General features: G+C 42.9%; 1 protein-coding gene across 4 annotated transcripts in view; it reads left to right on the plus strand.

The window, feature by feature from the left end:
* kcnc2 (potassium voltage-gated channel, Shaw-related subfamily, member 2) overlaps positions 1 to 27,530 on the plus strand; it is a 101,500-nt gene that overhangs the window by 68,425 nt on the left and 5,545 nt on the right. For 2 of the 4 annotated variants that reach the window (XM_085769687.1, XM_085769686.1), the window contains exons 2-4: positions 20,207 to 21,137; positions 23,775 to 23,945; positions 24,325 to 24,386. In XM_085769687.1, coding sequence (XP_085625813.1) covers positions 20,207 to 21,137; positions 23,775 to 23,945; positions 24,325 to 24,377 — 1,155 coding nt within the window. In that variant the 3' untranslated portion in view covers positions 24,378 to 24,386. The remainder of the gene's footprint in view (positions 1 to 20,206; positions 21,138 to 23,774; positions 23,946 to 24,324; positions 24,387 to 27,530) is intronic. The other 2 variants (XM_085769684.1, XM_085769685.1) reach the window with 1 other exon arrangement.

A 27,530-nucleotide genomic window follows, 5' to 3' on the forward strand; every position in this document is an offset into this window, starting at 1 on the left:
TCCTGACTTCACTTCACACTGCTTCCTGTTCCTGTTCAGGCGAAGACGATTTAAATGAAATCAAGCTGCCCCCCCCCCCCTCCTCCTCCATCAGCTCTGACCTGGAACCAGTGTGAGACATCACACCCCCGTGGTTAATTCATCAGAGCCTGTACAGTCTCTGGATTTGACAGACAGCAAACTTTACAGCCAACTCTTGCCGGTACTAAACGCACTATGACGAGGGGAAAACTTTTTTACCCAGACTGCTCTGCTTTGGACCCTGCCCCACCAGCTATTTGTGTGTGACCCAGTTTGTTGCAGCTTTTGGCAAATTTAAGTTGAAGATGAAATCTGGAACAGGAAGCTCACCAGCAGCACACACACATATAACAGCACTGTGACACATAACAGACTCATTTAGCAGTGAAGGTACAGTAGTGATTGAAGGGACTGGCTGCAGATCTCAGCGGGAGGTAACGTGTGTGTGTGTGTGTGTGTGTGGACTGTCACACACAAAGGGGGTATGTATAGCGGTTTGACTAGGCTTGTTTCTCTCTTTTATTCCCACTCTCCATATAATTGCATGTTTGTTTCTTTTAAATGACAATAATGTATTCATGTATTCAGGAAATCTTGGGAGGGCTGAGCAAATGCCTGCCAACTAGGCTTTTAATCACAACAGAAAAAAGCCCGGATACTGACATCAATTTTTACACTCCAGCACGGAGGCACACACACATACACACCCCACAGACGCACACACACAAATCATATGTTCCTCTCTACTTGTCTACAAATGGATGACAGGAGGATGGAGCATCTGTGTTTTACCAAGCTGAATATACGACCGACCATGCAGCTCGTTCTTCTCCCGACGTCCAACGACACAGACTCACAACATTTCAAACGGCCGTCTTCTTTATGCGAGCAAATGTTGGCAATTAAAGAATCTGAAGTCAGTGGAGGCAAATCCAAAGTTCTGGGTAGACTCCAGTCCTGACCCAACGTGACTGAGCTGGACTGATATTCCCAAGGCACTGGCTCCATTAATGGATGTATGAAAAGAGCAGAATAGTATGTCCAAGTTAGCAGCACATTCATTTGCTGTGAATTATTCAGGCATCCATGGGCTTTGGGTTTGTGGGCTTATAGGGTTGCATTAAAAACTTCCCCTGGATATGACAGACATGAATTAATTACTATCACTTCAACCCTGGTGAAACCAAGAGGTAGAAAGATTGTAGGAATTTAAAAGTCTTTTTGAGCCAGTGTGCATCACATGATCCTGTGTTAACAAATGTGTCTCACTCTGGACCTCCTGTCTCTCTGCCTCCTGTCACTGAGCTGTGTACCTACTGTATATAAAACTTATAAGTGCAGGTTGAAGCAGTCAGATGGAAAAGAAAGTTTTAAGTAACTGAATATAAACAAGATCTTAACTCGTCAACGAGAATGACAGAGGAAAACTCATAGCAATTCTTAAAGTGTAAGTTTGGCCTATTTAACATGTATGACTCGCTCCATCTCAGCCTCAGGCGGCCCCTTCCTTTGGAACTACATTTTCCCACCTGTTGAGCTAACAGGGAGCGTACCTACTGTATGTTCCCCGGGTCCTATGTTCCCTGCTGTGTCTTTCTATCTATCTGGCCTGTCTATAGCCTCTACCTGGTCTTTTTACTAAACTTAACCAACTCCTTTCTTCATTGCCTAAACCCAACCAACGGGACAATTCCACTTCTGACTCAAAGTCACAACTCCACTTCCAGGTATGGGACCAAAAATTGCATGTTCCCCGGTTCTGATCGGGGAAAAGCAGGGAAGGGTCCTATGTTCCCCGGTCACATACAAAGCGGAGAACATAAGACCCAGAGAACATAGGGATGACCCCGAAGTAACGTATCACTACACAAACGCACACTTGCTATACGGGACGCACTGTATTATGCTGCTACTTGCTGCAGATACAGCTAAAAATCTCTCAAGTGTCTGTAGAAAGGTCATTAACTGACAGTGACGGAATAAATGTTTCTTTTATTTATTTATTTATTTTTGTTGTGTGTTTTGTTTTTTACAGAGAGTAAAACAAGACGTGTTAATGCATCGGTTTAATAATAGCGTAGAGTTGAAGTAGTGTGCCTTCATTGCCTGTCACTGTCTTCATTATTATTTCTTGTTCCACATGTTTTTCTGATTATGACCTTGAAGCAGGATCAGAAGATGTGGTGAGAAGCTGGAGTGTGCAGCGTTCCTCTTGTTGTGTACTTACTGATAGATCATGAATACGCTGCTCACTGAATAAGCCTGTTTATTTGTTAATCACATGGCACAGGTGGGCTTCATGTCTATGTTTTTCCAGTGATAACGATCCTCTAGTTTTTGTTGTGGATTGTTGAGACTCTTGCTTGTATCTGTCAGAGCTATTTTTGTTTGCTTTTTCAAGTTACTAGCTAGTCAAAGTGGTGAGAGATGGGGATTTATGCCAGAATCAATCTTCTTGGATGTCTGATTTTCGCAGCGTGTCTGAGCCACCTGGTTATTCAGCTTGTCAATATTTTCCTGACAGAAGCAGTCAGTGTTGAGCATCTCACTGGAAACAAACTAAACCTGCTCCACACGTTTTCCTGTCTCCCCCTCACTCTCCACCTCAGCCGACACAACCTCTCCTGATCCTGGTGTCAAACCCGACTTCCTCAGCTTAAGAGACAGCCGCGCCCAGAGCGATGTGTGCCGCGCAGAATCCAACATGTCATGGGGTCACGGAGATATCGAGGCTGTTAAGTCAAATCGTCGTCCATTTCAGCCTCGTCTTTCTGATCCTCCTCTCTTTCAGATTTTGGTTTCGGACGCCCAGATGTGTCGCAGCCTTGAAATGTGATTAATGTCACATTTAGTCTCTGAGGATTTAGGAGAAGGATTTAAATAAGGAAACAAAGAATTGTGACTTTTATTGGGAATATAGGGAATATACAGTAAGTGTCCTCAGTGGGGAATAGCATCTTTGGGGCGATTAAGATTAACGATGATTTGCATGACATGACAACTTCCTTTAAAGACTGGGGTGGCTTGAGGACAGAGGATGGATGCTCCAATCCCTTCTGTGATATTTAGGACAGGAGGGATAAAAGCTTCCTGTCTGCTGATGTTAAACTTCTAAAGTTTGGTACAATCCAGAAGATAATTTGCTGAACATTTACAGCAGCACTCAGTGCTTTGGATTCAATCAGTGACCATTTTCTTTTCTTTTTAGGTCTTTCCTAATTTTCCCTTTTCCTCTAAAGGAAACGTTTTCCCTTTTTTTTCCTTTACCACATTTTAAATTGTATTTATTCATTAATCATAAAGTGGGTATGTTCTGTAAGTTCAGAGAAGTCATTGGTCTAAAGTTTGTGCACTGTTAGTTGAATGTAATATTAGTGCCCCAAAAAATGGAAACAAATTAGCCCCAGTGCAGTTACATACAAAGTTAAGATGACGATGCATTAGGACACAAAGTGGCTTCACAAACTTTCATGACATTCATGCCCCAATATGATTAATGATCAAATCTTTTGTATGTATCCCAGACCCAACCAGATCTGGTCGACTATATGGCAACACAGCTGGAGTCTCTGTTTAATATTGAATCTTGAATACTGTGGAATAACAGCCAGAGTCGTCTACGCATATTTATGGACTGGGCCCAAGAATCAGGCTGAAGTTTTATTTTGCTTTAATGGAGGCTAACACAACAAGCACACATTGACTCCCGTATACACCAGGTACTAGCTTCTAGCTAACAGCTGTACAGTTGCTGTTGAGATGTAGGTATACAATTGTATTGTATTAATGGATTTAAACGTTTCTACAATATTTAACTTTGTGTAATACTTAGGGTTAGGGTTAGGTTAAATAAATTCTCATTCTAGCCAACAAGCTAATGTTAGCTGGGAATTCAGAAACACTGTGCTTCTGTTTTTAACATCATCTTAAAGTGCATCTTACTGTATGTTCATCAAAGATGAAAATGGGGTTCAGTGTAAATAAACCCATCTCCTCTATAAGTGCAGCAGGAATATTTGCAATGTGGTGAAGAAAAGGAAATGTGGTGAAGGTTGAGAGCAAAAGGGACTACACCAATGATTAAATATGTGCCAAGACTCAATAAAACAGGAGAAAGTCAGAATATGAGGATAAAAACAATATGCTTTTTGTTTTAGACACACAGGCAGATGCTGGATTTGTGTGATGACCTCCAACCACATTTAGTCACTTTTAGAGCTCCATATAAAACCACCACCCTCCAGTCTGTCCTGTCACGTCCTGGTGGTGACACACTCTTTATGAATGGAGGCTCGCTGAACGCATCAGCACAGTCATCGCCAATATTTATGCTGCTGCGCCGTAGACGTCCCTTCATAAACATCAGCTTTCACGAGTCCGTGGCATCTGAGCTATAGGCAAAGAGCTGAGATATTGATGGGCAGATGACAGACAGACAGAGAGAGAGAGAGAGAGAGAGAGGCGTGGTGTTATATTTAGTATCACAGTCTCCGTGGGACCTTCAAGCGTGACTATTTTTGTCAGACTGGAGAGGTTGAAAACAGCTTTTGTTTTATTTTGAGTGATGTTACGATAAGCTGCTGCTCACTTTAATCTTTGTCTTCAACTCTTTGTTCTAGCAGCCGGTTTTCTGGGACAGTTTTGACAGCCGACACGAGACGGATACTTAACACGCATCTTGTGGATTGTTAGTTACGAGTATTACTCATCCACGTTGCCCCGCATGCATCCCCCTCCACATCCTCACTCTGACTTTCACAATCAATGCAGCAAGAACAAGATCTCTGAGTGTTCCAACATGCGTTTTGACACAGTTTAATCTGGTGGCAACACACTGTGCCTATGTAAATACACACAACAACACAAGCAAATACAGAAGTGCCCTACAAGTAGCACAGACGGCCACAGAGGTGTTTCCAGGGGACAGTTAAGAGTGATGGACGAGACAGGGATGCAGTCGTGACTTGTTCAATGCTCTGTGTCATTTGAAGACAAAACCATTGAACAAGTGTGTTTAGTTTCCCCTGGAAATACTTCCATTGACATCTCTGCTACTTGAAGTGCATTAGCACAATCTACTGTGGATTATTAGTGTTAGCAGTATCATTAGCTCTGCCAAGGAGATTATTATTTTACCCATATTAGCTTAATTTTCCACAGGATTACCCAGAAACTACAGAAACCACTCACACTGAACTCGGCGGGCCATGGACCATGTTAATACAATCTGTATCAGATTCCTAAATGTGTGGGATGGGTTAATATAAACCATGAGCGTCGTTCTATTATTGATATTACTACACACCTCTGAGTGGATCCTGCACTGTGCTCTGTCCTCTTTCCTCCTCTAGTATTCATTTTAGTGTTTTTGGACTGAGCAGTTCAATTCAATACAACTTATGTTATCCCAGAGGGCAACTCAGTTTGCAGCTTCTCTAAACACATTCATCCCAGCATGTACATCTCACTTTCAACTCCCAGATGCTGTATGTATCAAGTTAAACATCAAGCCCCAGAACAGAACAGCATACATGATCATAATACTGTAGGTACTTGTAGTATTAGAATGAGTAAATAATTAATTAGTTAAATCAAGGGAACAGTATCAAGATGACATAGATTTAAGAAAAGAAAAAATATATACAACTCATTCAAAAAAAAGAAAAGATTAAGACTACTGCTGTGTGTCAGCCTCTATACTTTGTCCCAGTAGGTTGCCAGTTTCCAGTTGAGTCACCTATCTTCAGTCGGTGCCAGTAACTGGTCAGTGTTCAAACAAATCTCAGCTCCTCCAATGTAGTGTGAGTTAACTCCAGTCACATGACTGATCCCCCTCCTCTTTATATTATTTTCACTACTTTGTATTTAAAAAGCAGGGTTTCATCATATGAATAGTTCTGCATTTCATTCTGTGAGCTATCACACTAGGGGTGTCACGATTATAGATTTTCTTGGTACGATTATTGTCAGAGAAATAATCACGGTGTTACGATTATCATGATTAAATATAGTCAAAATATAATTACACGACTAATCTCTTAATATAGGACCAGTTATTAATCCACTGGGGGAAGTGTTTGAAATATGTAAGTCATTAATTGTCACCTATATCAAATGTTTATGTTTATTTTAATGATTTTTTCACAATACAAATGACACGCTAACATTTAAATTCCTACTAATTCAGTGTTACTTTAGATAAATGGACCAGTATCTGTGCATTTTCCTTTACTTTGGTGCACATCTGCAGGTATGGTTCCAACATCATCTTTTTCAGAAAGTGACGGTATTTAGGAATCTTTACGATCAATTAATTGTGGCGTTTAATACCACAATTAATTGTGAGAACAAGTAATCGTGACATCCCTATATCACACACACCATGTGAGTACACTCATTACTTATGTAATTGTAGTCATCAATACTAAACTAAATGTCAAACTTTCCCAGCTGTGGAGTTCATGATTTTTAAATCGGCCTTCCCCTGGTCTAAATGAAGACGACAGTGGCTTGGCATGGACTCATCAGTCTGTACCTCAGCAGCTCATCCTCCCCTCCAACACTGATTTCAGTGTCACTTAAAATGACAATGAATTATTCAAATTAGGACGCCTGGGAAGTTTTGATAGGCTATTTTTAGCTCCCAGCATCTGGTTGGTTGCCAGAAGCTACGGGTTCCCCGAGCGAGCTGGCTGCCATGTCACAACCAGCTGTATAATGAGGATGGTTAGGAAGTGTGTGTGTGTGTGTGTGTGTGTGTGTGTAAGCGGGGGAGACGGTGATGGACAGAACGAGGGGAACAGCAAATCCTCCCGTCATGTGGAAAGGCTTCTGTGTTTTTGTTCTCTGGTTTGGGAGTGGGGGGGGGTCTGTTTTGGTGCTGCCCGCCTGGATCGGTCCTCTGGCAGCTGCTGATTCTAAATTAGCCAGAGAAATCATTTTTGGAAACCCGTTCTTTCAGCTGAGCGAGTGACAGCAAATCCTGCTCTTGTTTTGTCATCTGTCTGCGCTAAAGACAACAGAAACGTCATCCTCTCATCATGTTCAGGAGAGAGAGAGAGGGAGAGACGGGGAGGGAGAGCGAGGGGAAACCCTTTTTCCTGCCAAAGAGCACAACCGCTCATCTCCCCCTCCGCTGCCTCCTCCTCCACTCCTCCACCTCACTCTCCCTCTTCACACGTGCGATTCACCATCTTGAGCTGTCAAAAAAAATAGGAAAAGGTGCTGTTTCCATGGCGGCAGCTGATCAAGAAAAAAAAAGTGCACGACAAAAACATGCTATTGTTCTGGGACTTCATTGTAATGTAGGGCAATTCATTAGCAGCACTCTGTTCTTCCCCGGCTCTTATATTCCCTGGGACTCATCACTGTCCTCCCAGGCACCCACTTTATTTTTATCTGGCTTTATTTAATAAAAGAAATATCATCCAGCCCGTCTCTATAGAATAAGACTGAGATGGAAATCAATTACTTGGTGGTTTAATTATGTATGCACTAGGAAGGTCTTTAAATGAGCCATTCAGCTAACTACGCTGCATAATGTTGATTTAACCGCAGCCTAATTTTAGAATGGGGAGCTTGATATGACAGAACTTGCAAATGTAGACATCATGGCTGTTTCCCAGCATGCACTGCTCTCCTCCTACAGGATGGCTCAGTTATCACACAGCATGTCTGAGCAGATACAGGATGTACATGTAGCTAATGGCCCAGAGTCTTTAGAAGAGCGCCATCAAAAGGTTCTCCAAGAAGTTTGTTTTAGATTTCAATCTGGATATCTTACTCTTGTCCCTACTTTATTTAGCAGATCATCCACAGCAAAGTGAATTACAACAACCATATGGTACTGAGAGCTCTATCACCACCACCACTGATCCTGAGGAGCAGTATTGAAGTTCAGTGTTGGCAGCTCAACATTATAGGCAGTGCCCGACTCCGCATGTGTGGAGTTAAACCTGCTGTTTTTGTTACTATGGTGAGCACATGGGCTTCTGGGTAGAGCTGAAGAGCTAACCCACAGCTAAAATATTGACTTCTGCTGCTTCAGTATGTATAGCAAGTCAAGTCAAACATGGCTCAAAGGTCATGGTCAGTGACTTGAATTAGCTTAAGTGATGCCTAACACACAGCTACACATGCATAAGTCTCAAGCCAAACCAGCTTTGTAGGAAACTGTGTATTTATTTCTGTTACATGGATCTATGGGGGCGTTTCCACTGCAGGAACTTCTGGGTAATTTAACGGGGCCGTTGGTGCGTGTCTCCACTGCAGGAACTGCCCCTGAAGGACCATCTCCTGGAACTTTTACAGAGGCCAAACAATACCCTGGCCCTGATAAACTCCCAAATGGGGCTTGAGGTTTACTCTGTGCTGATTGGGTATACTCAAAGCGGGATATGATGTCAGGAGAAAGCCCCGACATAAGCAGCATTTTAAAAACCCAGCATTATTAAATAAGAGTGTCTACAAAGCTGAAAAAAGAGAATAAAACGGTTAAAGACGTATTTTAGTAGTAGTTGTAAAAGATGTTTGATAAGTAGACAGACAACTACGTGATCACGCGATAACACAACGATTGAAATGGCAGTTTTAAAACCCAGCATACATTAGAAAGCGTCTATACTGCTGGAAAAACAACATCAAAAGCAGTAAAAACGATTGCGCGATGATCAACACTGTTGCACGTCGCCTCAAGAGTCCGAGTGCGAGGACGGTTCCTGTAAAGTTCCTATCCCGCTCTCTTTACCAGGAACTCATCCGAGGAACTGCAGTTTTTGGTACCTTTGTATTGTTGATGAGAGCATTAGAAGAAAAACAATATCAAACATGACATCTAAAGCCATGTTGTGCTTCACTCACACACAAAGGTCAAATAAGTGAATAAGATCTATGTGGCTGACACGTGTAAAAATCAAAGAAATGTCATTATTGACCTTTGTGCTGCTCCCTGGCTGTGTCCACACCTGATCATGTGGAATTGGTGAAAAACATCCACTATTTACCTGTCAAGTCTTGCCGCTTGGCATTCTGGGATACCGCTGCCACTGCTGATGGGCTCAATTGTATTTTCATGTGTCACTGTTGAATGTCGTTGATTGTGAACGACACTTGCAGAGCATGTAGATACAGTATGTAGTGGTTGCCTCAGGGATTTAAAGCTATTTATAAAATGTGTGAGAGTGACTGTGTGAGTATGTGTGAGTGTGTTAGTGTGTGTGTGTGTGTGTGTGTGTGTGCGTGTGTGTGTGGCTTTCATCACTTCTCCTCCTTAGAGTGTAAGACACATGCAGGTGACAAAGACAACAGAAGGAGCTGCCATGTGACCACAGATGTCAGTGTGTTTCTTTGTGTAGAAGAGTGGGAGGAGGCTGTGAACAAACCTCAGTCAATATACTGCCTCTTAAAAAGTGCATAAAACACTGCTCATTTGTTTTACAGTAGCGAGTGCATTTTGAGGGAAACGTGGTTGTTTTGGATCATGATAAGTGGCCTGAAGGACACAGCAGGTGGATGGTGGTTGAACAGAGTGCAGAGCCGTGTGGTTCAGACACAGATCAATGTTTTGGTTCAACATTGAATTTCAAGCTTGGCTGAGTTTTGATTATAAAGCAGGTCCAAGTTCTATGTTAATACTGTGAAGAGTGGAGGGAGGGGGCTGGGGGCTCAGATCATTAAGTAGCTGATCAGTGTCGCTCCCTGGTGTGTGTACACTAACATGGGTTGGTGGCAGCAAGGCGGAGGGGGGTGTTGCTTTGAAGAGACACAACACCACTGAGTGACAGACAGAGGGGTATCTCTGCCCGGGGAGGGGGTCTGCCTCCAGCTGGAGCTGAGCTCTGAGTCTGTGGGAGAGAACGAGTGACGACAGCTCTGACTGTTGCATCTTTATCTCTGTATACATTTATACCCAGACATGATGTAGTCATGAAAAAAGAAGCGTGACCTATGACCTATGGAAACATTAAACATTTATCTAGTTTATAATGAATTTATTTTCCTCTAGTTAAGTTAAAGTTAAAGATACTTTATTAATCCTTTGCAGGAAATTACAATGTTACCAGCAGCAGAAGACAACACAAGACCACAAGCACGCATCACCATGCACAAAAAATACACAATAATACAATAACAACAATATTGCACAACCCGTTACAAACTTATGTCAGAGAATAAGAGCAGCAAAGTCTAAAATGCGATTTAAAAAGAAGTAAAAGTGGCAAAGTCTAAAATTAGATTTTTAAAAAGGAGGGAGAGACGCTGTCACATGATTAAGAGAAGCTAAATGGCATATGCACATGATTACTGTGAGTTAAAAAGCCTAATGGGTTTAAAGAGATAGTTCAACATTTTGGGAAATTGGCCCATCGCCATAATCCCTATAGTTTTAGGAGTAGGTTCGTTACCTTAAATTTTCGCTGCAAGCTATTTTTAGAACGGCGGAGCAGAGCCGTGAGCTGCTCTGAGCTACGCTACGGAGGCTAATCAAATATACAATCCAACAACTCCAAAACGCTCTCGTGGACAAGTTGTGACCTGCACATTCACCACACAATGAGATAATAACGGAACGTTGTTTTCAAGGCAAATACAGAGACTGCTTGCCGAAAAACTGCCCCCGACGTGATCGCGCATCAGCTGTTTTGCATGAATTTGCCTCAAAAACCACTCCGTCTCGTAGCGTTCCGTTATTATCTCATAGCGTGCTGAATGTTCAGGTCACAACTTGTCCACGGGAGCGTTTTGGAGTTGTTGGATTGTGTATTTGATAAGTTTGATGAGGGAAACCAAGAAATCCCATGAGCCTCCGTAGCTCTGAGCAGCTCGCAGCTCTGAAAATAGCTTGCACCGACAATTAAAGTAAAGGTAACGGACCTACTGCTATGACTATAGAGATTATGGCAATGGGCCAATTTGCCAAAATGTTGAATTACCTCTTTAATTTACAGACTTAATTTTTAATATGACAAATACAGTATAAGATCAAATGAGACCTCGTTTGTGAGCGGAATTTAAGTTTTAGCAGAAACTAATGTATCTAGCCTACACTACACTCGTTTACTTGTTTGGCTGCTCGCTGCAGTGCAACAAAGTGGAAACACAACACTGACATATTTCCATAAGAAAAAAGAAAAAGTTGATTTGATGAATGAGTCAGTAAACGATTTTGTATTTACACATCCATCACGACAAAAACGGCAATTCCTCAGAGCCGTGTTGTCTGCAGTGGGTTTGTGGAGCAGCTGCTAATAGACATGATGCTGATGAGAGCTGTGAGCGCGTAGGGAAACTACTGCAGGTCATCAAAAGAAAACAAGAAGCTGAAAGGTGCTTAAAGATTCACTTCAGTTGTTCATGATGCCTGGATTATGGTCTGGATATTCTGACGACCTTTTTCAGAAGGTCATTGGTGCAGCCTAAAGCTGAGCGAGCTGAAGACAAAGTGTCGGGGTTAGGGTTATAAATACTAATAACCTGCTGACCTAAATGATCCATAGTTTTATAGCATCACTGTAGGAAACAATTTATTAATAACAAAGAACTGAGTTATTAGAAAGTGGTATCAGATGATTCATACTGGATTAAAACCATCTCCACACAGTATTCCATACAGTATGTGCTGTGTTTGCATAGTGAACCGTGATGGCAGCGTTCATGTGGACGTGCGCTCCAACACGTCTGCAGACTTCATGTGTGTACACAGTGGAAAAACCCTAAATCCAGATTGAAATTATAACCGAGCAATCGAGCAGAAACAGACGGCGAGCCACATACAAGCTCAAACCCCCAAACCCCTCAGGTTTAATTATGTTGGTGTGTAGCTGTGGATGTGTGTGTGTGTGTGTGTGTGTGTGTGTGTGTATCTCTGAGACTCTGTTGGTGTGTGCGAGCACCTCCGGGTCCCCTTAGCCTGATGATGATGTCACGGCGGCTTACAGAGGGCCGAAGCGCCTCGGCGGTGGACTGTGGTCTCAGGCCAACATCGGAGCGCACAGCTTCCACTCAGAGTGTCAAACAGATGGTGGCGGTCCCAAGGAGGTGGGGGCAGCGAGAGCTCTGATTGGCCGAGCCAGCAGGGCGGCTGCCGGGGTGGAGCAGTGGGCTGACTGGTTGTGTGTGAGTGGAGGGGAGGAGGGGGGGGATTCTTCAATGGGAAGATGCCAAGGTTTGCCCATCCAACGTGTTGCCGTGCCAACAGATGAGGGGACGTATGGAAATATGTGTGACCATCAAGGGTCGCTCTGTTTTTAGCTTTGTGAGTTAGTGCTGGAGCGATCCGGGCTGACCACCGAATGTTTCAGATTCTGCTGAGGATTAAATGTGAGATTAAATATCAGGCACATCAAATTCTCCAAGATTAGTGGCTCATTTCTGTCACACGTCTTCTAAACAATTTAAAAACATGATATCCCAGATCACTAACGGTGATTTGGTTAGGATTTCATGTGGTTAAGTGTTGTGAGCACCATTAAAATTAAAATTAAAATCATCACTGTTGATGTAACATCCATGTCACTCCACACAAGGAGACACACAATAAAGTAAAATGTTCATTTTCAAGTCAAGTGAGCAAAAACGTTCTGTGTGTTTATGTTGGATCAGAACCATTCATAGGCTTGGGCTATTATTATTATATATTTGTTGATATTGAATATTGTGAAATTTCTGTCCATCCTTATTATTTTTATATTATAATTTTGTTTTTCCTCTTTTTTCTATTCTGCCCCGCTGCAGATTGTCCCATCAGTGCAATAATATTGTAGAGATGTTACATTTTGGATACTGCTGCTCAAAATGACTAAACTGCTGAACCTGTGACAGTTTTAGTGATTGGGTCAGTTTGACATAATAAAGTGAACTAGGTAAGCTCTGAGGGAAACTAGTTCCACCACCACCTTGCGGTTGTATCCCTCCACCAGCCGGCCACGTTGCAGGAAATCTGCTCACATTATTATCTCTGCTTCCTGAGAAGTGTGGAAGTGCTTGTGCAGAGCATTGCCGTCTACACGTTACAGAAGATAAAGTATAAATAAATAGATTTTGTTTCTGATGTATCACTGCTTGTTGACAGTCCTCTACCAACAACCCTCCAAGTTTTTCCTTCCCATTAGATCCTAATGTGCTGCCTGTGCCGGTGTACTGTTTCTACCCTGAGGCTACGTAGCTCCAGTGTCTGCGACGTGGCCTGTCGGCGGCAGCGACTCCAGGCCAAGTGGCAGATGTAATCGGCCGGGGGATGGTGTGATGGAAACGGTTTGATCCACCCGGCGGTGGACAGGCTGACTTCCAGGGAGTGGGAGACCAGTCTTGTGAAAAATGATGTGATTAAGAGGAAGGTCTTCCTGCTTCAGGACCGTACAGTGATCACATCCCATCAGTGTTTGGAGCGGTCACATGACTGCTGACTGAATCCGTTTAGACCCAATAAATCACTCTGTGTGTGTTACATCTGAGGAGTTTTGCTGTCATTTGGAATCATGCGCTGTTTACTGGTGTCTGCATCTACTTTACACATCCCCCTTTTATTTTGAAATGCACGTCATGTGCCATCATTGGGCCTGGTTTCTCCTGGCTAACGAGGGCTGAGACAGGATGGATGTGATAATCATGTGTGCAGGGAACTGTGTTCATGATGGACTCTTTCTTGGAAGAGACTTCCTGTGGGCGTGGAGTGACTGATAGGAATGTGATGCAGCGCTGATATGAAAACACTCACCTCAGGCACAATGAGATAACAGTGGAACAGTCACCAGAAAGACAAAATGATGGTTTTATTTTTCCTCTGTTTACTCTGAAGCATTTCGACAGCTGTTGCTTATAGTGAATGAGGTGAGAAAAGGATCTTAATATTGCAGCCAGTATAATATCTGAAGGACTAGATGTTCGTTAGTGTTTGCATCAGTCAGTACGTTTGAAAAAAACAACAAATTATGGCCTTAATCCGTCTATAACTGGACAACTAAAGAGCATTAGTCTGACTAACACTGAACTTCTTCAGATCTGACTAAAACGCCCAGATAATGCAATTTGAAACCGGTTTTCTTCTGCATGTATACACCTTAAAGGGATAGTTCAACATTTTGGCAAATTGACCTATTGCCATAATCCCTATAGTTTTAGCAGTTGGTTCATTACCTTTAATTGTCGGTGCAAGCTATTTTTAGAACGGTGGAGCAGAGCCGTGAGCTGCTCAGAGCTACGCTACGGAGGCTAATGGGATTTCAGAACGTTACGAGAGTCTCATGCAGAGACTGAGGGAGCGCATCAGCTGTTTTGCATGAATTTGCCTCAAAAACAACTCTGTCTCGTAACGTTCTGTTATCATCTGTGTTTGATGAGTTTGATGAGGGAAAATAAGAAATTCCATGAGCTTCCGTAGCGTACCTAAAACTATAGGGATTATGGCAATGGGCCTATTTGCCAAAATGTTAAACTACCCCTTTAATCCTACTGAAACTGGACAATGTGTGTGTGCTTGCTGCACAACAGTAGAGACGGCAAAGTGTGGCACAGAAGGCGGCTCGAACCCGGCCACAAAAAACTGAGGCAAGGACAGAACTCCGACGAGACGCCCAACTGTTATCTGTGTATTTACACTGAAACTGACGAGCTGTGCCTTTAGGGATGCACTGAACAGAAACAGAAAGGTAATCATGTCATTCATATGAAATGAGTTGGAAGCAATAAATCTGCTCAACGAATTTCACGGCAAACCTCCAATTAAATTATTAGATATTTTGTGTTCTAGAAAATTCAAAGAAACACCAGGGGGTCAGAAAAGTCTTCAGGAGGTCCAGTTCAAACTCTCTATCTGGTGTCATGTCCACTCATGAATGTTTCCACAGCTGGAAAAACACAAGCTGACAGAAATAATACGGCTTTAAGAGCAAAGTGCAGGTTATATCTTTATTTTAGTAGACATCACATGGTGAGAACATCAAGTCCACGGTTCCTGTGTCTGCCAGTGCAAGACCAAGACGTGTCTGCGTCTCAGAGATCGGCCAAGATGTTATTGTCACGACACCAACCCCTGATCTTTAAAACTGGAATCCTTCATTGATTGACGTGACAAATGTCAGTTAACACCTCTCTTGTGGATTTCAAATGAGTCACTACTCAGCAAAACAACGCTGCCCTTTTAATTTGAGTCTGTGTTCTGAACTCTGAGCTGGCTCTCGTGACGCGCAGACCTGCACCACGCTGGCCGTGAAAACCATGTGGCATTCCAACCTGATTATCAGGCTCTCATCCTCAGGGGGACCGTTGATATCTACGGCTAATTTAAATGCCATCTGACTAGTGTTTCTACCTTGCTCTGGACCAAAATGTCACATCTACCGACCGCACATCTCCACCCTCGGATTCCACGCGAGGGCGAGCAGCGGTGACCCACCTCCACGCCCACAGTCTGTCAGCCGCTTCGCTCGTCTCCGCGGGTGAATAACAGATTGCGGCGCCTCCTCCTGTAGCTTGTGGTAATCAGCGAAATCAGCTGCTGTAATGATTGTTTACCAATGAAAAGCCGCGTGCACGTGGCTCCTCGCAGCACATGCTGAGAGAATCTGACATGAAGGTCATTCAGGTTTTTTTTTTACCTCTGTGGCAGTCCACCTTGGCTTTTATCAGCTGTGAGAAACTCTAATGCTAAAAGCCTCACACATAATGAAAAAGACGGCTGAAGAATGAGGCGCGTCCTCGGGGTAAATTAGATCGGTATTGTTGGGAGATGTCTTGTCTCCTCTACATCCGCCCTGCTGCTCTGCCTGCAAAGAGCCCTTTATGGAAGTACGGGCCGTATTTAGCATGCAGAGTGAGTGTGCAGGAAATCAGCATGTCAAGAAGCATGTGCCTGTTGCAGTCACATGGTAGGGTAGCAACTTTGCATTTTTAATGTCTATCATAAATAACCTTGCGAGGCTGTGTGTGTGTGTGTGTGTGTGTACAAACACGGGTACGAGCGGGCGCACCCCTGCATGTTGTTGCTCAGCGCATGCTTGTGCGTTTTGGTGTCTGGCTAGTTTAATGTGACATGATTCAACCGTTGCAAGCTGGTGTGCACGGGGGGAGATGATATATCCTCGCTCTGCAGACGTGAACGCCACGAAATTACAGCCCAGCACGACACGGCAGTTGTCATTAGCCGGCGCAGCATCCGAGCAGCCGAAGGAAACGGCTCAGGTAGTCCTGCTGTTCGCTTCAGCCAATGTCATGATGGGAGGGAGATGGAGATAAAGACGGAGAGGAGTGAGACAGAGGGAAAGTCTGAACTGAGCCGGAGGAGCAGAATTTTTGCATTTTAAAAGGAAAATCCGCCCTTTAATACATGTGCTACTTTTTGAAGTGCACCGTTTCCTTTTCTACTCAGTAACTCAACAAATTATGGGATTGAAAGAGATGAAGAGCATTCCTATGTAGTATATTTTCCAAACTCAAGCTAAAAATGCTGCACTGTATCACAATGTATACATTTTTTGTGGTTAAGCACCTTGAATTAAAGCCTCTGACTAAATTGAGGCGTTAAAGGTTGTCAGACATTTTTGTACTGTAGGCACTTCCACTGGAGGTTTTACAGAGATGTGATTTATGTGTTGTTGAGCCATAAGAAGATAAATCCTCTCGATCTCAATCTACATCTTCTCTCTAGAGCTCTAGTAACTGGTGGGTTCAGGTGGGCGGAGCTTGGCGCATGGCTGAGGGTGCTGACAGCTTTGTTGTGACATCACAAAGTTACAGAAATCCTGACAGGTAGTTTAATGGCTCAGTTTCTGATACAGGTTATGTGCATTTCTCTGTGGACTGAGGCTTCACAGTATTAATATAAAACCTATTCTATTTTAGCCCTTTTTTGCTTTATGATCACAACACATGGGAATGTACATTTGTACTATATATGGGACCTTTAATCTTTTTTAGCAGCCTTTACCAAGCGTTATTTCCCATAAGTCTACACATTTACACATAGGCTGAACATCACAGCTCGACGGAAAATACAAATCCACGTGGGATTGTGGTTCGCTCTAACCTTCCTGTAATAACAGCTGCTTTCATGTGATGTGTTATGCACCTATGTGTGATTATAGTTCATGGATCCGGTGTGACATTCGTGATTCTCAACCGCACATTCAGCTCAGCAGCCCTGCCTTCATTTCTCCAGCGCTATCCCAAAGCAGTTGTTCCACATGATGATAACTGAATAAAGACATAAATCTGCTGTAAAAGTAGAAATGTTTTTCTCCTGTTGGTAATAGAGTCTCTTCCTCTTGTGTGTGAGAAGTTTCAGCTTTAGTTCAGTCGCATTTTGACATGCAACAGGTTCTGCAGCAACTTGTGGTCATATTGCTGCGGTATTACATTATGACTACAGTAGTCATACAGTATTGTGGGATGCTGCTGCCTAGGAGGAAATAAAGCTCGATTTGGTCTCTGTGGACCAAGTGCAGACCACTCACAAGCCATGTTAGAGCTGGAAACATGGAGACCTGGATCTCTTACACTTGATAAGCTCCAACTTTCACTACATCCCTGCTGTGAGCTGCAGAACAGCAAATGCAGGTAGACATACTGTAATAAAGGGGGTGGAATGAGAAATGTCTGTGTTGAAGATGAGAGAAAAGCGGTAGAAACATGTTCAATGTTATCATATGATGTTTGTTTCATACAGTAAGAAAAGAGATGGTGTTGATGGTGCTCAGTGACAGCTGGGTAAGCTCATCAAACTGAAGTTGTCATTGTCTAATATGTATTACAAAGAGTCAGTGAATGAACAGGATGATGAAGACGTGTATAATGAAGAGAGTGCATGTCAACAGCAGAGTGAACGCACACACGCGCGCACACACACACACACACACACACACACACACACACACACACACACACACACACACACAGTTCAGGAGCAGGGTGACCCAAATAGTGGCAATATTTTGAGAGTGTGTGAGTCATACAATCCAGAAACAAGGCAGGGTGTAAAACGACTTCTTCAGAGCTCAGTAGGCAGAGCGCACCAGTGGATGGACTGTGGGAGGAAGGTAGAGAGAGTGTAGTAGGCTGCATGTGTGAAAATCTGCTCCGTCTAGCTCTGGGGAAGAAAGAAATAGAAAAAAAGAGAAGAAAACATGGATGTTTGCAAATTCAGCCTGAGCTTCTTCCGGGGAAGTGGAATATCTGGATGTCGGAGCTACATCTGACAGGTGGTTCCATTCCCAGACCTGTCGGGCTAAAGAAAAACAAAATAAAATCTGTGTGTGGCTCATTATTTAATACAGTTAGTATACAGATTGAGTTTGTAGCAACACACTGTCATTTTACAGCCAAAGACTGAAGTTACTTCACTTTAACTTTCTATAATTTCAAATGTCTTAGTGTGTGATATTTATGCCTCCTGCTCTGTACTGTATCATGATTCATCATTGTTATTGTCATTTCCTATTACCACTGAATGTCTCTTGTTTTCCCTTGCTGCCAATAACGTTTTAACAAAGTGAATGTTATGCCATCACCTTGTGTAAAGCAGGTGAGTATGTAGCACCTCAATGAAAAGTTTTTATTTCTATGCATTTTTTCATGTTGACAGTGGCCTGGAAAATGGCTCTCCAGAGGATTACAGTATTTAGGTGTGACTGGCTGACTTTGCCTTTAGACACTGCTGCCCACAGACAAGGGCAACGACTGAGAAAAGATGGTTTTAATTTTTAAACCAGTTGGCATTGTGTAATCTCTGTGTGGTGCTGTAAACTGAGACGCTCATAAGCGATTGCAGATAGAGTTAGAGATGATCACATGTTGATTGCGCTGGTGAAAACCCATCTGTGCCCAGCAGCACTGCGAAGCACTGATGGATGGTCCAGACTCCCCCCACCCCCCTGCCCCAAGTAGCTGTTTTCTGTTTTCTACCCACAATGTTAAGAAGGTGAGGGAAGAAAGAAAATAGAACAAAACATATGGAAGAGTTTCTGTAATAAACCACCACAACACTGTGGAAATGTGCACAACTCAAAATTGTGGTTAGATGCTCTTTCAAGTAATTTAATTAGTGAGTAACTCATGGTAATGCTGATTGATGGAAGTCTCTAAGTAGAGTATGAGAGTTCATTCTTGAATTTTGGAATCATTGTTTCACAAAAGGTCACAAGTCATTGTGACCTTTGCCTTTTGATCAACAAAATCCGATTAGTTCACCATCGAGTCTGAGTGAATGATTGTGCCACATTAAAAGAAACCCTCGAGGTGTCTTCTGGGACATATCACCATATCACCATGCATGAAAATGTACTGTAGGGAAGGACAATCTGCAAACATAAAGCCTCCAGCCATGGTGGACACCAGCATGGAGGCATAAAGTCATTGATTTATTGACCTGTTCACAACCATGCAACCTTTGCAGAGGTGAGGTGTTGTATCTAAACATTATAACAGTGTAAGATGTCACAATATCAGAAATGTGACAGTTAGAACGTGTTGTATTTTGATTGAGAGAACCGGGTTGGCACAATCATGACCTTTTTTAATATTGTGTGTGAAGCGTTGCTAAGAAAAACAAGTGTTCTCTTATGTTTGCCATCCACTGTTGGTTCTATTTGCAAAATAATGATGTGGGGAACAAGGAAGTAACAAAAGACAGTAAAAAGACAAATAAATGCAGCAAAAATGACAAGTACCCATACTATATCCTAACAGTCAGTAAAACATTTGATATACGTAGATCAAAAACAACAATATCACTAACAACACTTTACACAATATATTGTGTACAGTGTATATATTCCAAAAAGGTGTGAAACACTCTTTGTGTTGCTGTTCTGAGGTGTTCTTCCTGCCTATGCTCAGTTGGTTTCTTTCCTGTTCACTTTATTTGACTGTCCAACATACCAGCAGCGGTAAATTAAATCTGATTGCATCTGCATTCCCATGCCACGTTTCTGCCAGGATCACAGGGAAGTGTGTGTTTATTTGTTGTTCCTGCTAATAGATTGCTCCCCTCTCTGGAGTCCATTCAAATTGATGCAAGTTAATTAAACTTGTTTGAGTTAAATCTCCTCCTCCAGAGTAAATGAACTGATTGAGTCTGGTGGTTGCGCGTTGATAAGCCACTGTATCCAAGGTCATGCTTGAAATTAATGAATTTCTGGGATGGCATCATGATAGTAACATGTTTTTTTTCCTTCTCTGTTTTCTTCTCTTCTAGTTCATTGCCTTTGCGTCTTTGTTCTTCATCCTGGTCTCCATCACCACCTTCTGCCTGGAGACCCATGAGGCTTTCAACACCATCATCAACAAGACTGAGCTGATGAGGAACAGCAGCGTGTTGGAGTCGGGCCCTCAGTATGAGATTGAGACCGACCCCGCCCTCACCTACGTGGAGGGCGTTTGTGTCTTCTGGTTCACCATCGAGTTCCTGGTGCGCGTCACCTTCTGCCCGGTCAAGTTGGAGTTTGTAAAGAGCGTGCTCAACATCATCGACTTTGTGGCTATCCTCCCGTTCTACTTGGAGGTAGGACTGAGTGGCCTTTCTTCCAAGGCCGCCAAGGATGTGTTGGGTTTCCTCAGGGTGGTGCGCTTTGTACGCATCCTGCGTATCTTCAAGCTAACGCGTCACTTCGTGGGGCTCAGGGTGTTGGGCCACACGTTGCGGGCCAGCACCAACGAATTCCTGCTGCTCATTATCTTCCTCGCGTTGGGAGTGTTAATTTTTGCCACCATGATTTACTACGCCGAACGGATCGGCGCCCAGCCCAACGACCCCACCGCTAGCGAACACACCAAGTTCAAGAACATCCCCATCGGCTTCTGGTGGGCCGTGGTAACCATGACTACGCTGGGCTACGGTGACATGTATCCAGAGACCTGGTCGGGCATGGTGGTGGGCGCGCTATGTGCTTTAGCCGGCGTGCTGACGATAGCCATGCCCGTGCCCGTTATCGTCAATAACTTTGGGATGTACTACTCTCTGGCCATGGCCAAGCAGAAGCTGCCCAAGAAGAGGAAGAAACACATCCCTCAGGCGGTGCAGGGGGGGTCCCCCACCTACTGCAAAGCCAATCTCAACACCACCTGCAACAGCACCCAAGGTGACCTGTGCCACGTCAAAGGGAGGGTCCTAGAACGCAACCGTTCAGGTGAGTCCATGTGGTCAATCCAGGCCAACTCACAGCGGCCTTATGTACCTCAGGAGTAAAGTTCATGCGACACTGAAGGGCATTACTGTATTTATGAAGTGACAGCGAGAAACATCCATAAGGGAGCTCATCTCAGGTAGAAAGCAGTAGCCATTTGACAGATTCCCCTCAAGACCGAAAAAATGGTTTGCCTTCTTCTTGTAGCCTTCATCTCCAGATGCCACCCTGATGATGAGGAAGGCTACACAACAGACAACACGAGTAGGAGATGGTTGTGTGAAACACATTCACAGTCCTCATGTCCGCGTCTTGCTTTGAGTCGGGATTGTTCATTTGCTGTAAAGACCGTAGGTGGCTGTTTCTCCCTCTAGGCCCATGTTAGTAATTTACTCTGACACAGCTGATATTGATGGAAATTAGCGTCGACCTCTGAATACCGACTTTCTTTGAATTCTAGCGCAGACGTTCCTGAGGGCAGGTGCGCTCTCTGAGCTCCCTACACTCTGTTTGTTTATTAGGTCTCAGAACCTTATATATTTAATAGGCAGGGAATAATTCATGCCTGAGCTGAATGCACAGTCGATCTGCTTCAGTTGCCTGTGTGATTTCCTTAGAGGTCATTCAAAACACACAGCTTGTGTTCCTCCTCGGTGTCCTGTAGATTACCTCATGATTCATGTTGCAGTGTGAAAGGTTCAATCCAACATATGCTGGATGTTCATTTCAGTCACATGTGACAGGGAACACCAGTGTTTAGTGTTTTAGTGTTCTGGGACTAGATGAACTGAGACTAATATAAAACGTTTTATTAAAAACCCTTTACAGTAACTGGAAGAAGAAATTAACTTCTTTCAGCCATTGGGTGTTCTGTAGAGAAATACATTATAGTTTCAGCATCACTGTATGATTATTGCAATTTAATGGTACTCAACTGTATAATTACTATATAGTTTTATGTCAGTGTCTCTTCAATATGATTGGCAATTTTCAAACCACAAATCTGCCCAATGTCACCTCAACAAAGGTGACCAGTCACAGCAGCAATGTTAAGCTTTAGATTCATCAGGATGTTAAAGTGGTGAACATGAGGCTGCACTATCAAACATTATTGTTGTTTTTTCTTTACCAAATCTTAATGTTGTTTAATGTTAACAGTGAAAGTACAGACAAGCAGGAACCCAGTTGAAATTAAATGTCTCATTTTGCATTTTTATCTTACCTTATCTTATGTTAACTTGCCTTATTCAGCAAATGGATGAGATCTACTTTCAGCCTTTCAGTACAAGTACAGTACAATGTCTGAAACAACTTCTTGAAGACAATAAGATTGTCATTTTAAATCAGATGGTATCATTTAAAACTCAGCCAGTGATGGGGTTTTCAATTTATGGACCGACCGTTAGTTTAAACATAAAGCTAGTTACTGATCAAATCTGCCAGTAACGGTTGTCATTTCCTCAAAACGGTCATCACCTAGTAATGATGAGCTGCTTTTTTAAATCCTGCTGGTTTAAAATCTATTAAGAATTTCAGTGGTTAATCTGCTGCTATTATCACTGTAAACTGCTTATACTCTTTATGAGAGGTGTAGCAACAAAAATAGTCAATTTGGTTCATAACAAAGGACAACGGTTTACATTTTCAATCTGTGCTCAGTAACACCATGTCTAATAGAGAATGCCTAGGGAAGCAGATCCACAGGAGTCTATTATATTTGCCTCCTTTGTTGTAATGGAGGAATTTTTCTTCCAAATACAATTCCATGGCTTTTCTCTGTGCCTTTATCAGCGTTTTGACATTATACAAGTCAGTATTCATAGGCACCAGCAATCCTGTTTTCCTGAGTATAAGACTAACAGAGGAAACGGTGACTCTTATCTGCTGGAGCTCCACACACTTTGACACCTTTGACCTCTGTTGTGTATTTGGTGCAGGCTTTTAACATATGAGATTGTTTGATTTTTTTAGTGCAATGACAGCATTAAGCTTTTGTTAGCTACTGCAAAAGAAGATGGTGTGACGTCTGTTAAATACCATTATTATACATGCAGTCTTCCTCTTTGATCCTAGTTTTACCTGGTATTAGTACAAGTTGCTCTTCTTTAAATATAGATCTGTTATTTAGATGTTGTAGCTGTATTTTATTTTATTCTGTGCTTAACTGATGAAGCTGATGAAAAGAGATCCAATTACCTTACAAAAAAATTAACAAAACAAGACAAGAGTAGTTTATTTATAAGCCATTAAACTAATATATGACATACAACATATGATGGGGAGACACAAGGAAATTAAATATCAAAACAAAAAAAATCTGACTGGACAGATGAAGGGGGAGAAATAATTAACATATATTTTAACATTAATGAATTACTCTCAGTTGAAAATAATTTAAGCCACTTGTAAACTGTGTACCACAGTAAGTACATACCAGGTTTTGCTGTTGAGATATTTATTTACTCATGAATCCAGTTTTTTACTTTCAGGACTCAAGACTTCAAATTTATTATGACTGTAACATTTTTTTTTTTTAATTGTGAACCATAGGAACTCGTTGTAAAATGTGTTATTTGGAACCAGTAAAAACAAACCAGCAGCTGGATGTCTTGACCACTTGTGTCTAACTTGCCCTCTCAGTTCTGTCAGCGGACTGCAGCGTGGGCAGTGACGTGACCATGTCTCCAGAGGAGAGGGTCCCCATGCGAAGGTCCAGCACCAGGGAACAGGACCGCCACAGCGGGGGCACGTGCTTCCTGCTCGCTGCTAGTGACTACACCTGCCCTGCAGACGGAGCATTACGAAAAACAGGTAACTGCATGGGGGAAATCGAACAGTTTCACCATGCCAGTTATTTTGACTTTGAATAGATCTGTGAGAGTACGGATGAACCTGTTATTTCAGTCATTTCATCAAAGTTTTATTTCTGTAAAAGGCATAAAGAATCATTCTGAAGTTCATGCTTGCTATTGTGCATAAGTACCAACTCATTTCTGATAATTAGCCATCAGTTCTTGACAGCCATCTTTTTGTTTTTTTGTATGTGTGGAAAAGTCATAAGTAATAAATGGAGTTAACAGTTGAAGCAGTGAAGTATTTCACTAGAAAAACACAAATGTCAGAACATGTTCTTAGAAAAGGTCTTAAAAGCCTTCAGTCAAAATCCTCATCAGCTGATCCGTATCCTTAGTGACGGGGACACCAACATCCCTGGAAGGGGGAAAGCTGTTTGTTCAGGCCTAGTCAGATAAGGTAACGTAACCTGTGGACGTGCTGCTCGGGCACGACGCACACATTTTTATTTTTTTTCTTTCTTTTTTTTGGGCAATTCTGAGGGTCATAAGTGTCCATGCAGCCAACTCAGAACTGCTGCTTTCTTCACAATTTATTCATGTTTTCTTGTTGCCTGGAAACACTTGAATAAATTTCTGACCCTGTGCCTCACTTTTCCCGGCTGTTGCCAGGTTCATTGCCCATCGACAGCTCCCAGAGAAACTGCCCGTTGCATCATCTGCCTCTGTGGGGGGACGATGATGCACTAATCAGAATGGTGAAAGTGATAGACTTTAACCCCATCAACTCATATGCATTTTGACTTCTTCATTTGTAACATCGTAGCAGGATCACATTTGTAGAAAGTCATGTCTGAACTAATCATCAATTTATGCAGAGAATTCATTTCCATTCGGATCAAATGAATATACCCACTGATTTTTTCATGTTACATCACACACCAAACTAAGAAAAAGCTGCAAGATCTCACAAACAGGCAGGTGACACCTCCAGTGTGTCTGTAACTGTACTGGAGGAACAAACTGTTCTTACTGTTGGGTGATGTGGCGATTCAGTGACTGTTAAAGGGATACTTCAACATTTTAGCAAATTGGCCCATTGCTATAATCGCGACAGAGCCGTGAGCTGCTCAGAGCTACGCTACGGAGGCTAATGGGTTTCTTGGTTTCCCTCATCAAACTCATCAAATACACAATCCAACAACTCTAAAATGCTCTTGTGGACAAGTTGTGACCTGCACATTCACCACGCTATGAGATATTAACAGAACGTTACCAGACAGAGTTGTTTTCGAGGTAAATTCATGCAAAACAAGTGATGCGCATCTCCATCGGGGGCAGTTTTTCGGCAAACAGTCTCTGCATTTGCCTCGAAAACAACTCTGTCTCATAAGGTTCTGTTATTATCTCATAGCGTGGTGAATGTGCAGGTCACAACTTGTCCACCAGAGCATTTTGGATTGTGAATTTGATGAGTGTGATGAGGGAAACCAAGAAACCCCATTAGCCTCTGTAGCGTAGCTCTGAGCAGCTCACGGCTCTGCTGCGCTGTTTTAAAAATAGCTTGCACCGACAATTCAAGGTAATGTACCTACTGCTATGACTATAGAGATTATCACAATGGGCCAAAATGTTGAACTATCCCTTTAAGGCCACATCATAAAATTAATATCATTTCAGACTCATCGACTCATCCAGTAACCCCTTGTTCCCTGTGGGGGGGGCTTTGTGTTGTTTCTCCTTCAGTTTGTCACCTGTCAGTTTGTGGAAATCTTAGTTTTCTTCACTTAAAACTACAGTATCTTGATCACCAGGCTGCACATCTGACTACTGCAGCTCTCACCAGGCTGCACATCTGATACTGCAGCTCTCACCAGGCTGCACATCTGATACTGCAGCTCTCACCAGGCTGCACATCTGATACTGCAGCTCTCACCAGGCTGCACATCTGATACTGCAGCTCTCACCAGGCAGCTCTCACCAGGCTGCACATCTGACCACTGCAGCTCTCACCAGTACATCAAGTGTCTCGAGGCTTCACATGTTTAGATAAAGGCTGTTGGTTTCTAAAACAGTGATTGTTTATGTATTTAAGACTTTAACAGCCTTTAGCAAACACCATTTCCCATAAGCCCTGTTCACCAACTAAGGCCTCATTATGTCATATCAGAGTTACCATAACTACCAGTTTCCCACTTGTGAATGGCGTTCCTGTCAACATCTGAGTCACACGACTGGGAAACGTCGTAATGTGTAACAGTCTCGTCACTTTGTAATTCAGACGGTCCTGAAAACAAAACACTGATGCCTTACAGCACCCAGAAATCAATTCAGTGTAAATTCGCCCACATTTCATGGAGCAAGAGGAGCAGCAAGCTGCCAGCCGTGGGAGAGGTTAAAGGGATAGTTCAACATTTTGGCAAAGGGTGGGTTCATTACCTGTAATTGTTGGTGAAAGATGTTTTAAGATCAGCTGGTCAGAGACACAAGCTGCTCATGAAACAGTACTTTTGCCTTTCCCTCAAAACAATCCAACAATCTCAAAATGCTCTTGTTAAGAAGTTATAACCTGCACATTCACCACACTATGAAACAATAACGTATAATTATGTAACAATATGACACATGAAGCTCCATCCAGCTATGCGTTTGCCTCGGAAACAGCTCTCTCTCATATTGTTACATTATATTTTCATGCCGTGGTGAATGTGCAGGTCACAACTTCTCCACAACAACGTTTGGAGTTGTTGGATTGTTTATTTGATGATTTCTGAGGGACAGGGGAACTGTTGTGTTCACTGAGCAGCTCTGCCCCGCCGATCTAAAAACAGCTTGCATCGACAATTAAAGGTACAGTAATTAACCTACCATTATAACTATAGGGATTATGGCAATATGCCAATTTGCCAAATGTTGAACTATCCCTTTAATAAATAACCTTTGTCAGTAAGGCTGGGTTAGGTTGCTTCTATGATAATATAACACATTAACACAGAGGTGAATCTATTCCAGCACTGGCCTGCTCTGCCGTGGCTGAACAATAATCAGTCCATTCTAAAGCCTTCATAATGTTTCTATCAATGAAGAAGTCAACTTGCCCACATTGTGAGTTGAGTCGGTGGTCACTCACCCTGAGTCCCGTCACAGTGCAGCGGTGGAAAGGTCAGACTCAGACAGGGCGCGACCTTCCGGACGCTCTGACCCCGGCTAAAGGTCGCGCTGAAGTTCACATCTGCTGAACTTCCAGAGCCTTGTTGGCGCTCCAGGTGATTTCAAAAGGAGAAAAGGTCATGAAATACAGCGTGGAGAGGGAGCAGCTCGCACAGCGGAGATGAGATCACGCTGCAGCTGATTAGAGAGTGGAAATACTTCCAGTTACACTCTCTGTCTGACCCAGTACAGTAACACTGAGGCGCCATAAGGCCCGGAGCATGTCTGTGAGATTAATTCCTCAGTTTTATCGTGAGCATCTTGAGGCATTAATGTTGTGTTAATCGGAACTGTGATGTGTAAGCGTTAAGCCTCGGCTAATTGCCTGGTATCAGAAGTTAACTGCCTCTTCAGGAGGCTATCTAAAAGTCTTGCTCTCAATATTCTCTACAGC

The sequence above is a fragment of the Trachurus japonicus genome, chromosome 23, assembly GCF_045865225.1.
Source record: "Trachurus japonicus isolate A0001 chromosome 23, Traja_1.0".
NCBI classification, from domain to species: domain Eukaryota; kingdom Metazoa; phylum Chordata; class Actinopteri; order Carangiformes; family Carangidae; genus Trachurus; species Trachurus japonicus.